General features: G+C 45.4%; 6 protein-coding genes across 6 annotated transcripts; 2 read left to right on the forward strand and 4 right to left on the reverse strand.

The window, feature by feature from the left end:
• Positions 1-729: 729 nt before the first annotated feature.
• On the reverse strand, positions 730-1,228 carry PHALS_11312 (uncharacterized protein; the record flags this gene model as incomplete). Its single annotated transcript, XM_024726886.1, has 2 exons — positions 730-947; positions 1,009-1,228. The coding sequence occupies 2 exons, from the start codon at positions 1,226-1,228 to the stop codon at positions 730-732; spliced, it is 438 nt and encodes a 145-aa protein (XP_024577518.1).
• Positions 1,229-8,287: 7,059 nt separating this feature from the next.
• On the forward strand, positions 8,288-9,586 carry PHALS_11313 (FYVE-FINGER-CONTAINING RAB5 EFFECTOR PROTEIN RABENOSYN-5-RELATED; the record flags this gene model as incomplete). The annotated part of the gene is made up of 1 exon (XM_024726887.1): positions 8,288-9,586. The coding sequence occupies one exon, from the start codon at positions 8,288-8,290 to the stop codon at positions 9,584-9,586; it is 1,299 nt and encodes a 432-aa protein (XP_024577519.1).
• Positions 9,587-10,164: 578 nt separating this feature from the next.
• Positions 10,165-10,694, reverse strand: PHALS_11314 (uncharacterized protein; the record flags this gene model as incomplete). The annotated part of the gene is made up of 3 exons (XM_024726888.1): positions 10,165-10,173; positions 10,263-10,346; positions 10,560-10,694. 3 exons carry the CDS (start codon positions 10,692-10,694, stop codon positions 10,165-10,167), a joined length of 228 nt encoding a protein of 75 aa, XP_024577520.1.
• A 222-nt stretch (positions 10,695-10,916) lies between these two features.
• Positions 10,917-11,309, reverse strand: PHALS_11315 (CRN-like protein; the record flags this gene model as incomplete). Its single annotated transcript, XM_024726889.1, has 2 exons — positions 10,917-11,069; positions 11,136-11,309. The coding sequence occupies 2 exons, from the start codon at positions 11,307-11,309 to the stop codon at positions 10,917-10,919; spliced, it is 327 nt and encodes a 108-aa protein (XP_024577521.1).
• Positions 11,310-11,950: 641 nt separating this feature from the next.
• Positions 11,951-12,739, reverse strand: PHALS_11316 (zinc knuckle (cchc-type) family protein; the record flags this gene model as incomplete). Its single annotated transcript, XM_024726890.1, has 1 exon — positions 11,951-12,739. One exon carries the CDS (start codon positions 12,737-12,739, stop codon positions 11,951-11,953), a length of 789 nt encoding a protein of 262 aa, XP_024577522.1.
• Positions 12,740-13,024: 285 nt separating this feature from the next.
• On the forward strand, positions 13,025-13,724 carry PHALS_11317 (uncharacterized protein; the record flags this gene model as incomplete). The annotated part of the gene is made up of 5 exons (XM_024726891.1): positions 13,025-13,098; positions 13,166-13,233; positions 13,308-13,450; positions 13,519-13,598; positions 13,667-13,724. 5 exons carry the CDS (start codon positions 13,025-13,027, stop codon positions 13,722-13,724), a joined length of 423 nt encoding a protein of 140 aa, XP_024577523.1.
• Between the last annotated feature and the right edge of the window lie 861 nt (positions 13,725-14,585).

The following is a 14,585-nucleotide window of genomic DNA, read 5'->3' on the forward strand; positions in this document are numbered from 1 at the left end:
TTGTCCTGTATGGGTTAAGACATTGCTCGGGAATTGTTTCTTAACTCTCGTAAGCAGAGGAGAAGACGCGACCCGTTTTTTATTTGTTCTCGGCACATCCATTCACGTGTGGCGGCTACTTGTATTAGCCTTAGTCCTGCAGCCCAGAACCCATGTAGACTTCCTTTCGTTGTTTGTTTCTCATGTTGAATAGCGCCTCGATTACGCAGTATCCGGAGCGTTGTTTTGGGAAACGTTGTATAGCATTCTCCACATCCTATTCCATGCCAGCATTTACTGGATTAGCTCATCTGAATGGTAAAAGCGTAATTCTCTTGCGATCGCTTTAGACAGTTCTGGGGCTTGTCGACGTGCGCAGACGTATTCAGAGTCCCTAATTTCCAAAATCTCCCTGTCTGATGACAATTGAATCTTGCCAGCAAGCATAGTCCCAAAGAGGCACCCCATGGTCTCCTTGGCATCTCGACAGCATTCTAGCTCTTGACAAATGTTGTCGACTAGACGAGCCGAATGGTGTAAATTTAAATGTCTGAGTGCTACTCGGCGGTAGCAGTATCAGTCTAAGTGCTCCGTGAATTCGTTTTGACGAGCCCATGACTCATTAAAATCTTTATGTAGGGCCACCGATTATCAGTACCTCGTTTTACCGCGTGTTCTAGCTTGTCCACTGTTTCGACAAGAGATTCATTCTAACTTTGGTTTTCTTTATAACAAGTTATTTAATTGCCTTCAGAACATGTTTGCTAACGATTGACCGCGGTTCACGGAAAGACATAAAGCCTTGGGTAAGCTGTCAATATGACACTCCTTTTTTAAACTTGTTGCTGTAGCGTCTCCATAGCTGTCTTGCGCATTAAATTGTGCATCATCGTGTCGTGCAACTGCGAATGGTCCCCGTTTGGCTGCTAAATCGCTAAATCGCTCGAGTGGAGCTTGCTGTTGTCCTACTATGTCGATTGCTGTACCGCTTTCTCTACTACTTTCCACATATAATTGTGATTTAGGGACAGTGATGTCTCATAATCGCTTTAGTTTCTTTTTGTAGTGTTTTGCCGATGATTGGTTGTGGAATAGCTCGTAAGACCCCAATGTTCAATTGTTGAAGCTGTGCTTGTTGATGACGTTTATCCTTTTTGCCAGGAGTTATCGTTTTGTATTTCCTCGTTTCGATGCCCAGCAGTTCTAACGTGTATGGTGAGACTGTGTTGTACTTCTTGCTCGTCAGCATTGATCCCCTCTGGTCCACCAGCCTCGGATTTTCATTCCAGTAGTATCTAACACGTTGTATATCTATTGTGGCGACGAGTCAATCGCCGAGGCGAATACAGATCAGTTGAACCTAGCATATTGCGACATCTCTCTTCGAAGCCAAAGAGGCTTGTACTTGACCTTAAAAATATAAACAGCGAAAAAAGATAACCATCCTGCCATTCTGTGAGAGGTGTATCGGTGATATAACCGTGCGTATTGGCGCTTATTCCGTATCGATTACGAATGGCGTGGAGTCGAGCAAGTATAACTTGATTTTCCATAAAGTAAGCGACTCATTTTTCCGAGCTGAGAACTATTTCTATGCGCTGTACATGCCCATAAACCTTAACTTGAAATATAGCACAGCCAATGACGATGGCTGGCGACTGGATGGCCGCCCTGTCTAGCGCGCCCGGAATCGTTTGTATTCTATTATAGGGAGTGCAATAGGTTTCCGTGCACTTGCATAGTGAGAGCTTTGCCTCTCAGAGTTCACGTTGACAAACGCACCGGGGGTGTATTCGTGTGCCCCCACAAGGAGCAAAACTGAGAGGCTCTAAAGTGACTAGCTATGTCAGCTCGCTTCGTTTTTCAAGAGGACATCTAGCTGCGATTGTTCCTTACGAAATATACGCTCTTGACTAACTCATAATGCATTGTGTTATACGGCTAGCAGCCCACGTGTACCTTGGACTTCCTCCTTTCAAATCTTCATCATCTTCATACAAACCGATATCCTGGTTGTATGATTTTTCAAGATTACACCCTGTGCGATTCAAATTCCGTAGAATTATACAATGCGGTAAGGGTAAAGTACACAATACTTTCCTGTTAGGTCCTTTAAACTCAAATGTAAATAACACTGAGTTTATTCCATATTTTGTCATTTTTATGACATTGCGTAGGGTGACCACTCCATGAACAGCCGCCGCGTCTGGAATTTCACTTCTGTACTTTACTGCGCATACTTTCCACCCATACATGCATCGGTATTTCGGTCCCGTGCAAAGCTTAACTGACTTTACGAGCTCCCGCCAAAGCGGTCTTCCAAACCGACGCGGTCAAACAAATATTCGGTGAGGATGTCGGGTTGCTCTCCGATGAGAGCAGTTTAAGAGACGCCCTGAGTCCCGGTCAAACACCTCTACCCTCACCTGGCGATACACGGTATAGTGTTCCCATAGAGGAGGCGCTCATTTGATCAGTATCCCACAACTCAAATCTCGTGAGTCTTGGGAGCGAAGTGTTATGCAGCCAGTACGGAGAGATGTGCCTGCTCACGTAGAACGGCGTGTAGCCGGTAGATGCATGCACTGCACTGTAAAGAGAATATTCCACAAGTGGCAGCATAGCGCTCCAGCGCTTCGGCGTCTCAGCGCAGTCGCTGCGAAGGACGCCTTCAACGACGCGATTCACACGCTCAGTTTGACCATCGGTCTGCGGATGATCCGCTGTTGACAGAGTCAACTTGGTGCCCAGCACCTGAAGACTGTCGGCCAAAACTTTCCAGTTTAGCGTAGGTCTCTGTCAGACACAATTGACTCCGGAATCAATGTTGTCGAAAGACATGATCCACAAACAGCGTCGCTGTACCCACATCGTCGATGGTGTTTGATACCGACGCACGATGAGCCGCTTGTTCATATGGTCTACAGAGATCACCACACCTGTGTTGCCCGCCGAGTCCTTTGGAGACCAAGCTCGAAGTCCAAATTCATGAACTGCCAACAACGAAGGGTACCGTAAACTGTCCAGCGGCGCCGCCGTATTCGGAGAAAGTTTAAACCTTTGGCGCGTATCACACGTGCGCACATATGTGCTCGTCCATTTGTACAGCTTGGGTCACAAGTAGTGGGAACTCACCGAGCTGTACGTCTTCTTACGAGTGAGATGACCATCGAGTGGGGCGTCGTGGGCCTCATACAGTATACGGTTTTTCAAGCCCTCATCGTGAGGACCACAATTCGTGGCGTACCCGTCGAATCGGTGCTAAAATACTGCAACCCGTTAACAACGAATATCGGTGTAACCATGCGCGAAGTCGCGACGACAATTTCTTGTCCGAGTTTCCAAACGCCTTGCTACCTTAAGCCTGTAGCAGCGCTACATGCACACCATCATCCGCGTACGCGGCGCGGATCAAATCCGTCACTGACGACGTCACCGTCGTAACATGAGCAAGCTCATAATCTGATCTGCGGGACAATGCATCAGCCAAAGCATTCTGCTTTCCCGGCTTATACTTCACCTTGAAGTGATATTTTGCGAAGAGGAAGAGCCAATCGGTCACCCTCTGCGAGAAGTGAGGCGACTGAGTCGCAGTGCGTAATATCGCACGATCTGTGTAGATTAAAAATGGCTTTGAGCCAAGTAGATACACCCTGAACTTGACAAGTGCTTACTTCAACGCATTCATTTCTTGTCGTGGACTAGGTAGTTCTTCTCCGCAGCCTTCAGCTGGCAAGATTCGAACGCGATCACCCGATCTCGCCCCTCGGCGCCTGCTTGCATCAGTGCACAGCTGATGGCAAAGTCCGAAGCGTCAAGGCAAATGTACTCTATGCACTCTCCCGTTCAAAATTGGAACTGTATTTAATTAGTTTATTTGCGGCAGAGATGTCTATATCTAAAACCTTAGGACCTCCTAATCAAAATAGTTTAACCTAACCAATATGCATGATTACTGGCAGTTCCACCACGTTGTGCCTTCTTGTTACGGTGTAGTCACACCATTGTGTGCTTACACCGACTTATGTATTCTACACCTCTCTACGGTCACATAATCTTGTGTGACCCACCCTTTCATACCAGGGTACGTTTAACCCCGTTACACAAACGGTTCGTGAGCGCAATGCGCTGGTGGTCACCATGTACTAGCGGGTCAGCACTGATGTATTCAGGTGGAAACATATTAATGAACAGTCTTGCCGCATGCAGGGGCACCCGAGGCTAGCCTGCCACTTCTGTCAGAATGCTAGCAGTCTATCCGTATGAACTCGGTTCTTTGAAAACCATTTAACCAAATGGATTACTTGCTGCTACCAGCGAAAGGCGCAACCGGCGATGATACGGCCAAGGTGCTCATTCGATAATCTGTTTGTCCAACATTGCTTGCCGGTAGCCATTGTATCGGACAGAGATCCACAATTTACAGCAAAGTTCCCGCAGAGATTACTCATAGTTACCCGACACCAGATTGGTATATAACCCGCTGGACATTTGCAAACAGGTGATCAAAAGCGTAAATCGCACTGTGAAGGATATCCAATTATGCACTTCTGCGGATATACCATGATGCTGAGGCGAGCTGCTTCCTTTCATTGAGTTTGCACTATTACGCAGCACATGTCTCTACAGGCTTTAACCTTTTTCACATGAATGAGTTAGTGAGCACCCGAGTGTCTTTGACACCGCCACGAAGTGTCTCAGGCATTAGTAGGGAGTGGCTGACGATTAAATCGACTTGCTACGATCAGTCCGGCTGTACATCGGCGCAATATTGGTGGTAGTATTCCTGTGAGATTGAGCTTGAGGCGCAGAATATGCAACGTTATGGCGGAGAACTAGGATGTCCAAAATTAGCACGCCGATGTTAGAGGTGGGTGGAACATACATAAATTGATGTTAAACAACACCTGTTGTTAAAACATTTAACATTTCTCATTATTGGAATGCGTGCTGCAACACGCAGCCCTGCCTCTTCTTTAAGAAAAGTAAAGACCAAATGCGTGCCAGGTTGTAAGCTCCAGGAAATAGAAACTACGTTCCTGCTTTGCCGCATAGAAAAACTTAACGAATCGAAATGGTGGCAACACAACTTGGGCCGCTACAGAGCTCCTCTCACCCGATAGGCTCGTAAGAGCGATGCCGCGGTATTACGTCAGTAACTCATGTAGCACACAAAATGTGTTTGCATTTCGTTCAAGCATATTGGAAAGATAGCTCAATCCCTTATTTCGCTACGAAGTTAACCACCCAACGCAGCGCGATCATAACTTAGTTAAAGAGCGCAGACACTGCATGTTAGCGTAATTACAAGATGGATATCCTCCTTGCCGCGTGTTCCGTTGATATCACCACACCACAAACCACCACATGTCTCAGTGGTAACGTCGCCAATGGATGAGGCGAAACCTACAGCATATGGGTCTGACGCAACATGCGTTTCACTGTTGATATATTTGAAAAGAGAAAAATTTGGAGACTTGGGTTTTACTTTATTGGCTGCACGTTTGCACCGCTGTTCATTCCCCAAGGCTTTTCGCAATACACTTGATACCCAACGTGTGGTGATTCCTCGCATACAAATTTCAAGTAAAAATACTTTAAAAGGCACATGATATGACAACATCGAAAGAAAAAAAGACAGGGCTCAGTGAGCGCAGTATACAGTGTATAAATGGGTAAGCAGCTGAGAATGCATTTGCGAAATGTGTCAGCGAATTTAATCCCCGCATAGCCATCGACCAGTCTGCAAGTTTTGGCCAAACTTTAGCAGTCCGTTAGTACGGACTTTATTCCTGGTTGTCCAAAAGAAGCTTTCGGGAATACCTATATTGTGGCCTTTGTGGGCCGTTCGATCAAAGTGGCTCACCTCGTAAAAATCATCAATACCATTATTGGTGAGAGTACAACCAGTCTGATTTTTGTCAGATTTTTTGCCAACATGATTTGCCTGTGGACGGTGTTCGGGACGAGTTTTGCGCTTTATAGCGTAGGGTTGGTGAACATGATCGAAAGTAGGCAGGACATGTCTGCTGCTTACGAACCACAGATATGTGGTCAGACGATACATCAACCGCGTGGTGGGGAATATCCGCCGCAGCCGTCACGATCGCAGCACATGACGCTAAGTCTTTTCGAGATGTACATGTTCTTAAGCTTAACAGTGTAGCCAGGATAGTATGAGCAATCAAATTATTTGATGCACTTATGGTAGAGCCATGCTAGGAGGGACAACGAGACACCGAGAGGGATTTCAAATTGTTGATATAAAATTGGCTTCTGATTATTTTTACGCAAATGAATGATTATGAGCACTTCGCCACAGCTCCTCGATCTCTCTCCGCAAGTTGTGATACCAACCGCGATGTACAGGATGCTGCCAGCAAAATGGACTTGACTTAAACAACTCAGTTTGTCCTACTGCAAGCGCAATAGTCACATCAACTCTTGCCCATATCAACATTACGTGATTACACCGCACTGGTGCGCAGCTCCTACACGCCTATGCGTGTGGAAATCCACCCATCCAGGGGCGGTAGAGCGCTTCAAGACTATTTTTTCAGCCGACAACCAGAAGTATTGACTGCGGTTGAGTCAGCGAAAGTATAGGAAACCCTATGAACAGTGTATATAGAAGCTCACTATATTTTGCTAGGTATATGACTCAATTCGCGCACTGGGCGAGGTAAACACACCGTCTCAATGCTTTACAAGCTAGCTTAAGCAAAGCAGATGCTGCATATACTGTCATATCATGCTTGACTTCGCAAAATGCAAAGCACGACGCGGACGTCAAGGTGACAACCCGTACCTCAAATTCCTGCAGTTTACAGCTCCATTCGTCTGTAAACGGCTACCGACCTGGTCGAGATATGCAAGGACGTATTGCGGATGCTATAGGCATACGGGACACGTTTAAATATGAAGTGGGTGAGTGGGAAGGTATGAAGAAAATGAAACGTGTCATCTAACTGAAGACATTTTATTGAGATGGAAGCTCTTATCGCCATTGGTAGATGGCCACCTCCATCAGGGCTCGCAGATCCTGGATATAACTACCTTGACGGGCTAACAAGTATTCATAGATGAAATCGGCACGCCCGATAAAACTGTGCAACCATTTGTCATATGTCGGCTCGAATCTTTTCATGTTCGGAAATCTTCTTCAATAAAGTTACTGCAGATAAGCTTCCATTCTCATGCACGGTCTGTCTGAAGCTTGGGTAAAATCGTGACTAGCCTAAATACTCTCATCCAACGAGCGAAATATCCTCTGCCTGTCCCCACAAGGGCTTGACGCTCGACATAAGCATTGTCATTTGTGCTCCCACCGACGCATGGTTGGGGTGTTTCTGGAGATGTCCCACCAGCTCATTCTCATAGCTTAAGAACGCTTCAGGACGAACGGTGTTCGTCTTTGGAGTATTTGGATCATCGGCTTATTTGCCATTTAAAATATGAGCGATTTAAGCGTGTCAGTCTGTCCCGACGACAGGTGATCAAATAATTTGTGTGCTAACCTCACAGAAAATACTTAATAAAAAGAAATGGATGTCGGATCGACGCCAGGTGCTACCAAGTGCAATGAAAGAGTCTTCGACTCAAAAGTCCGAGTTGGGTAATGCACCGATGTCGGGCTCGTATGCTCCACTCGGGATCGCAACCGAGAGCTCCAATGTAACAGAATACTTGCTGTCCTATTTACAATAGTGACATATACATCAAGGCTCAAGTCTACGAAACTGATAAATTTTACTATATTTGATAATAAATCGATCTGTATTGCATGATACAGGACACTTGTCCAACGTGCCCCATCTTTACAGAGTCCTCGTCGTTCTCATCAGGACCGTTACTTTGAATCCTCGAATTTGAGCACAAATTCACAAAAATGTAAACAATTGCACAAGCATTGCGTCAACACAATGATATAATAAGTGTGCAATCACTTTTATATTCATATGTATCGATAGATTTATTTAAAAAAAAAATCTGCCGACTTTTGTATCACATCTGGGGTGTGCAAACAGAATCTGTTAAAGACGCTACCAACACCTCGGGTCATCATTTGTACCCGCTCTATGTAATCAACCTGCATAACTGTATACTGATATGCCCATTTGAAACAACAGTCTTCCCAAGAGCTCTAATAATATATTGACATTTGCTGCACTCTACGTCAACATATCCACTATATCTCACATGCGCCATCGCCACCTCCCCGTAATGCCGCGCCGGATCTCTTTACCATTGAGAATTCCATTATCAGACCTGAATTCTCTTTCAGATACCAAAAAGACTAGCCGCTTCCATGGTTGGTGTGCCCGTGCAACCGCCGCGCCAGGCTGCAGAACTGCCCGAGGAGGACCAGCTTAAATTCAAGGAAATGGCAATACATTTACTGGATCGCACTTTGCGCGATCTGGACGAGCATGACATGGAAGCGCGGGCACATGACAAGCAAGACCCACGTTTGTGGAAAAGAATTCACCATAAGGAGCACTTTACCACCTACACGCGCTGCGATAACGCACCCGAGGCCGCTTACATCGCAGCTGATGGTGGACGTAGCACCACGTCGCGCCCATCCAAGGACGTGGTCTTGGGTATGGGATACGTACAGTGCTCACTCAGCGAGCTCATGTACGGTGTTTTTATGAGTAATAACCAAGCAATGGCGCTTAAAACTGCTGTAGTGGACAAAAATATCGGCAACGGCGCCGTGCTGCTGCAGCTTTTGGGCCCGACTGAAGAGGATCCATTCCGGTTTTTAGCCTTGAAATGGATCGAAGTACGCCCTCCGCGCGGGGTATCTGGTAAGCTGGTGGCACCTAGAGAAGTCATGTTTCTTGGTGGCACCGGCACGCTCAAACGACGTGACACTGGCGAATTCATTGGCTACGAAGTGCATCACTCAATTGACCACCCTGCCTTCCCACCTGTTGACGGGCTGCGCCGCACTCGCATCCTTATCGGATCAATTTACCGCGAGCGACCGAACGGAACAGTCGACTTGTTTATTAAGAGCTACAGTATGGAGGCCGATATGGGCAGCATCTTGGGCCCACTGGCTATGGCTCACGCCGCTAAGTGCATCGAGCAGGTCTGGACTGTGCCCGAGTTTGCGTACGCTAAAAAACTGCGATGGTGTATTGACCATCGCGTGCACGGCAACAGCGTAAAGGCATTTCAGGCTAAGCTTGCTAAGCGCTGTGCCACATGCAATAGAAGCGTAGCCAAGGTCTGGCTATCTAGAACCGTGCAAAAGGTATGTAATCTATGCAAGGCGCCGTTGTGCTCCAGCTGTAGTATCAAGAAAGAACTTTACGAAATTGACCCACACTTTCGAGCGCGAAAGTTTACAGTGCGAATTTGCCCTCCTTGTCGCGAGTTTGTCAAAAAGCTTGATGCCAAGGAGGTCCAACGGCAAGAGATGCTGCATCCGCAACGCCCTGAAGCACTTAATCCAATGACCCCCAGCACGATGGATGTGCTAGCACGCAATTTTTCATTGGGCAACAGTTTCGGCGCAGCTTCAGATGAAAGCTTGTGTCTTCTGGATTCGCCTCGCTCACGCTCCAACAGCGCAATGACAGAATTGCTTCATTGAGAAATGCAAATTACACTAAACGGATTAATTGTTCTCGTTTGTACTGAATCCATTTTATCGCGTGAGACGGCGCGGCATGCTAGCGACTCGGTAGTCTCCAAAGTAAACAATACATTCCACCACCATATCCACTCTGTTCGTGGCTCTCCTAGCCATTGACGTCAAGTCTTCATTGAACGAAATGTTTTAGGATGCGGAACGCACAGAAAGCGAGACCTTGCTCTAGAATAATTGCAAACATAAGTGTCTATGTTTCGTGAACATCTTTTTTTAACAGCTTCAAGCGCAAAAATTTCGCTTGCGCAATACACATGGAGTATGCAGCGCCTGCAGATAGCACGTCCAACATTCAAGAAAGTGGGAGTAATTGGCATTAATGCGCGGCCGGCGCTTTAGGACGCCCAAACAATTTATCTTTGTTAAGTGCCTTCAGAACGTGCCGCATGTACACAAAGAATATACTAGAATTCAAGAGTAGGGATGTCAAATTCTTCCATAAATGTTTTTACCCTGTCACCAGCGTGCTAGTGTAGCTTCGAGTGATGGACTTGGTATAAGGCGCGAGGTCGACGACATTACTATTCTGGCTATACCAAAATCACCAATTTTATATGAGACTTTGATGAAGTGAAACGCGCCACCAAGTTTAACACTTAGCTATTTGCCCAACATGTACCTCGATGTATACGTTGACAATCGGAAGTCTCTCTGAATCAACACCCGAGCACTGTGGCTGACAAGCATAAAAGGCTCGAGCACGCTACTCTCACAACAGTCGTTACAAGTATACCAGCATACTATGGAAGTACTTTATACCCTTGTCTTTAAGGGTGTCGAAGGGTACGCTCGTTGCTTTTATATGCGGAGAAAGAGCGGGCAATGTGATATAACTCAAGCAGTTTACCTACTTGCATTCAATGCAAAACGAGACAGAACTTGTACAATAAATGGCGAAATTTGATGCAGTATGTACGTCACACATCAGAATGACCACTACGGGACCCGAAAACTCGTCCTCATCTATGACATCCAACTCAGTTGGATGGAGAACCACACCTCCCTTCGCAGCGAAAGACTTGAATCTGTTCATTTCGTCACGACTAAACATTTAATGCGGAAGAATGATGTACGACTTCCGTTTGCTTGTTGTGGGTACTTTGCCGTCGTGTTGTACGCTTGTTAAAATTCTTGAGTAATTTCCATTCATTTTGGTTAGTTAATCTGGCAACGCGGTCGTCGTCAAAAGTTACCTCTCATCATACGAAACGTCCACGTAGCGTAATCCAATGCGTAGAAGACATCATCAATCGCTGGAATACCATACTTGTAGTCAAGGTCGTACAAAACGGCAAATTTTTGTGCCATAGCATCCAAATTTATCCGACTGAAGCTTCCGTGCTAACACACTTGTATCTGAGTTACTGCCAGAAAGATCCAGCTTGTTGTTGAATTTTACCAAGATGTGAGTCTCTATGTCTTTAGGCTAGATCTACTCCAAAATATTCCTCGTCATACAGCTTTCACGACGGTCGCATCTTCTTGCACAGACCGTCGGTCTTTTATGATCCTTGAGCCACGCGCCACCCTTCTTCGCCAAGTACAGCGTCACGAGTCTTGAAGGAATGCTGCTCATGATGCCAGCAATAGCCTCCTGCAGTGCGCTCACTTCCGCATCACGCACAATCTTCACGGGAATCACGATCCCCTCTCCTACACACCACATTGCAGCTTTAACGTCTCTACGTTCTTCTCGAACAGCTACACCCCACCATGTTGCTTTTTTCCAGAAGTTCCACAGTGAGAGCAACGAAAAACAATATTCTTGTTAGAACAATATTCTTGTTTTCCGTTGCTCTCCTCGGGTCATTCTCTCCAGTATTACCGGTTTTGGTTTTTGTGGACCGCGCTATGATGACCAAAGCGCTGTTATATCCGTTATGATGTGTCCCAACATCTAGCAATAATACAGCTTAACACGAATGTCTGGAATGCCGCGAGTGCAGGTAAAGTAAGCGTGTCACTCCTGTCTTTACTCTAGACCTCGTAATTGCAGGGCTTGCGCGGAATGTTTAGTCTCTCGGAGACTGGGACGACTTAAGCTTTTGTGTGAGCTAAATGTCAACCATTATTGACCCAGTTCTGAATATTAGCTCTGCGATAGTGGTCAAACATGGCATGATGCCTAGACTTCAAGAGTTATGAATTGACCAATCAGAAAGGAATGTACAAATCAAGCGTCACTTCAAATAGCACTTTATTTGCGCATAAGGTGACTTTGAAACAGACAAATAGCAGCATATCGGCATGCCTCGTTTCGAAACTTCCACTAACACGGCCTCAGTAGGTACACAACGTAATATTGTTTTAAAACTTGACTCGCTTAGAATATTTTTTGCTTTTTCTAGTGTCTGCTTGCTTATCGTCGTCTTCAACTGCACATCCGTCCCGACTAAGTTGAACAGCGTCGAGTGCGTCGCCAGAATTAGCATCATAGTCAACGCAACCATCGTCATCATTCGAAAACTTGGTCTTCTTGTTCTTTCCACTGCTGCTACCATCAACCGAAATGTTACCTACAGGGCAGTCACGCGCCAAATGTTCAATACTTTTGCAAAGCTTACAACAACCGCCCTTTGGGTAAACACCCGTCTTGTTTTGTGGGCATTTGCTACTCAGGTGGCCCTGCTGTTTACAGACGAAGCACGTGGCATGCGTAGCACCACCATTTTCAATTGGCTTAGGGCAATGACGCAGTGAGTGGCTACCATCACCACAGTTAAAGCAGACCTCAGATTGTTGCTGGGGCTGACCGCCTAGGTCATCAGTGCCCTTCTGTGGGCAATTTTGTGACGTGTGTCCTCGGCGGCGGCATTGATAGCACGTCTTGTTCAGTTCACCAAGCGCTCGATTAGGGCAGTCCTGCTTGCGGTGCGTCACCTCACCACACAACCAGCACCCGTTCTCACCATTGTTGTCGTTCCAATGAACCTCATCGCGCTTCGCACGGATCTTGGCCACAATTTCAGCCTTCTTCTCACAGCGTGCCTGATGCTTAAGCGTTTTAAAATGCTTAGCTTTTTGTTTTTTGGCCTTGCGCAGCTCCCGCCGCCTCTGCAGAATTTTACTCCGCTCCTCAGATTGTACAGCCGCCATTGGAACAATGCCTGTCAAATTTTTCGATTGCAACCAGTTATAGATGTTATAATAACCGAATTATCCAAAATGCTCTACAATTCAAAATTTGGTAATTTATTCTAAAAAATCTACCAGATATACAGAAAAAACAGTATACAGATATTTAAAGAATAAAAAAATATACTAAAGCTACTTTGATACACTAGAAGACATTTCGAAGCAGATTTCTCTTTCGCTGTCAGTTATCAAAAATGAAAAAGAAAGAGTATATTCGTGAGAAGCGAATCTACAAACAAAGATTTAATGTCACGACCTAGAAGACATTTCGTACTAAGCTTCGTGACAACCATTTTTCGGACCAGCATTTACCTCAGCGGGTGATTATTAAAAAGCTTGAGTCGAGGCAAAGAACACGTTTCTGACAATGTGCCTTGTCCGATACAGAGTCAATTATTCCCAGTCCGATAACAACTTAATAGATTCCAGCGACAAAACTCTATGCCGGAAGGACAGTTCGTATGATACGAAGGCTTTGCGATATTGAACTGTACTGCATACTTTATGATGATTTGATAACCCATGACAGAACCGTTTTCATGTGTATGGGTAAAACTAAACAGAGCGCTTGCAAGCGCGAAATTTTACTTCTGGTATCCGGCATTGCCAATGTTTTATATCAATCACAACATTGAGCAGCAGAGCTTTGTCGAATTGGCCAAAGCAGGCATGGTGCGTGTCGGCTTAAACTCAATCTTGTTGAATGGCTTTTTTGCCGAAGGTTATATCAAAGCTGCTAGCAACATCGCAAAGGCTTACAGACAAAAACGCTGCTTAGAAAAATGGGAGAGGTAAATTTCGCACAAATGACATCACGTTGGTGAGTGACGAAGTTACCCTGGCTAATCATTGCATCCGATTTAAGCCTTTTTTTCATGTCGACATCAGCAAAAAGGCATTACAAAATCGAGCGAAGCAATTGCTAGGATCAGAAGACTTATCTTGATCTTACTGAAAGCGATGGATTGCTAAGCACTGATTTGATGAATGTTAGAGAAAGGGTATAACACGAGCATTCAGGTGACTGACCATTTTCTAACGAGTCCCTTCGTAGTATATCGTAGATGGTGGGATCGAGATTCGAAAAATTATGATCAAACTAAATGAGGTGCGGCTAAAATTATGATCAATGTCAGCCAACTTATCACAGGGTTCATTAAAGGTTCATTTAATCCGACATTTCAACAATCCAAGCTACATGGACATGAATTTGGGCGAATTAATAGATCATCGCAATCGATTGAAATAATCCTGAAATTTCTGCGCTATCAAACTTAAATCAGAGCATGCTGCTATGCGACGTAGTTATCGTAAAGAGTCATGTATGGGTCAGACCATAGACTGATGCAGCAATGCAACAATATTGAGGGCGGATAGGCGGTGGTTGAAAGACATTTCACATTTCCGAATACTTTATTAACCATATTCGATTTCTCAGCAATGGGATAAAAAATCGAGTTTCACGCGTCTTTGATAAATTGATCGCTTGACGAAATCGTGCAGGCGAAACTGTTTGTTTTGACAATTACATTGTGATGAGAATTGTCGTACTTTTTGATCATTTGCCGGATGTAGCACTTCTGACATTGACGCCGTGCCAAATGTGACTTACATTTGCCAGTCAAATCCCATTTTTGCAAAGTACACGGCAGCGGTTCCTTAAAATGAGCCCAAACTTTGTAACACTGTTAAATGCAATGTCGAGCTCATCTTTCGTTAGACTATTTGCAATAAAAGTTCGCGAATGACATTCTGTCACGTAGCGCAGGCGAGGAAACGTTGGCGGAGGAAGGCGAAGTCGTTGGCG

The sequence above is a fragment of the Plasmopara halstedii genome (genome assembly GCF_900000015.1).
Source record: "Plasmopara halstedii genome assembly, contig: Scaffold_526, whole genome shotgun sequence".
NCBI classification, from domain to species: Eukaryota; Oomycota; class Peronosporomycetes; order Peronosporales; family Peronosporaceae; genus Plasmopara; species Plasmopara halstedii.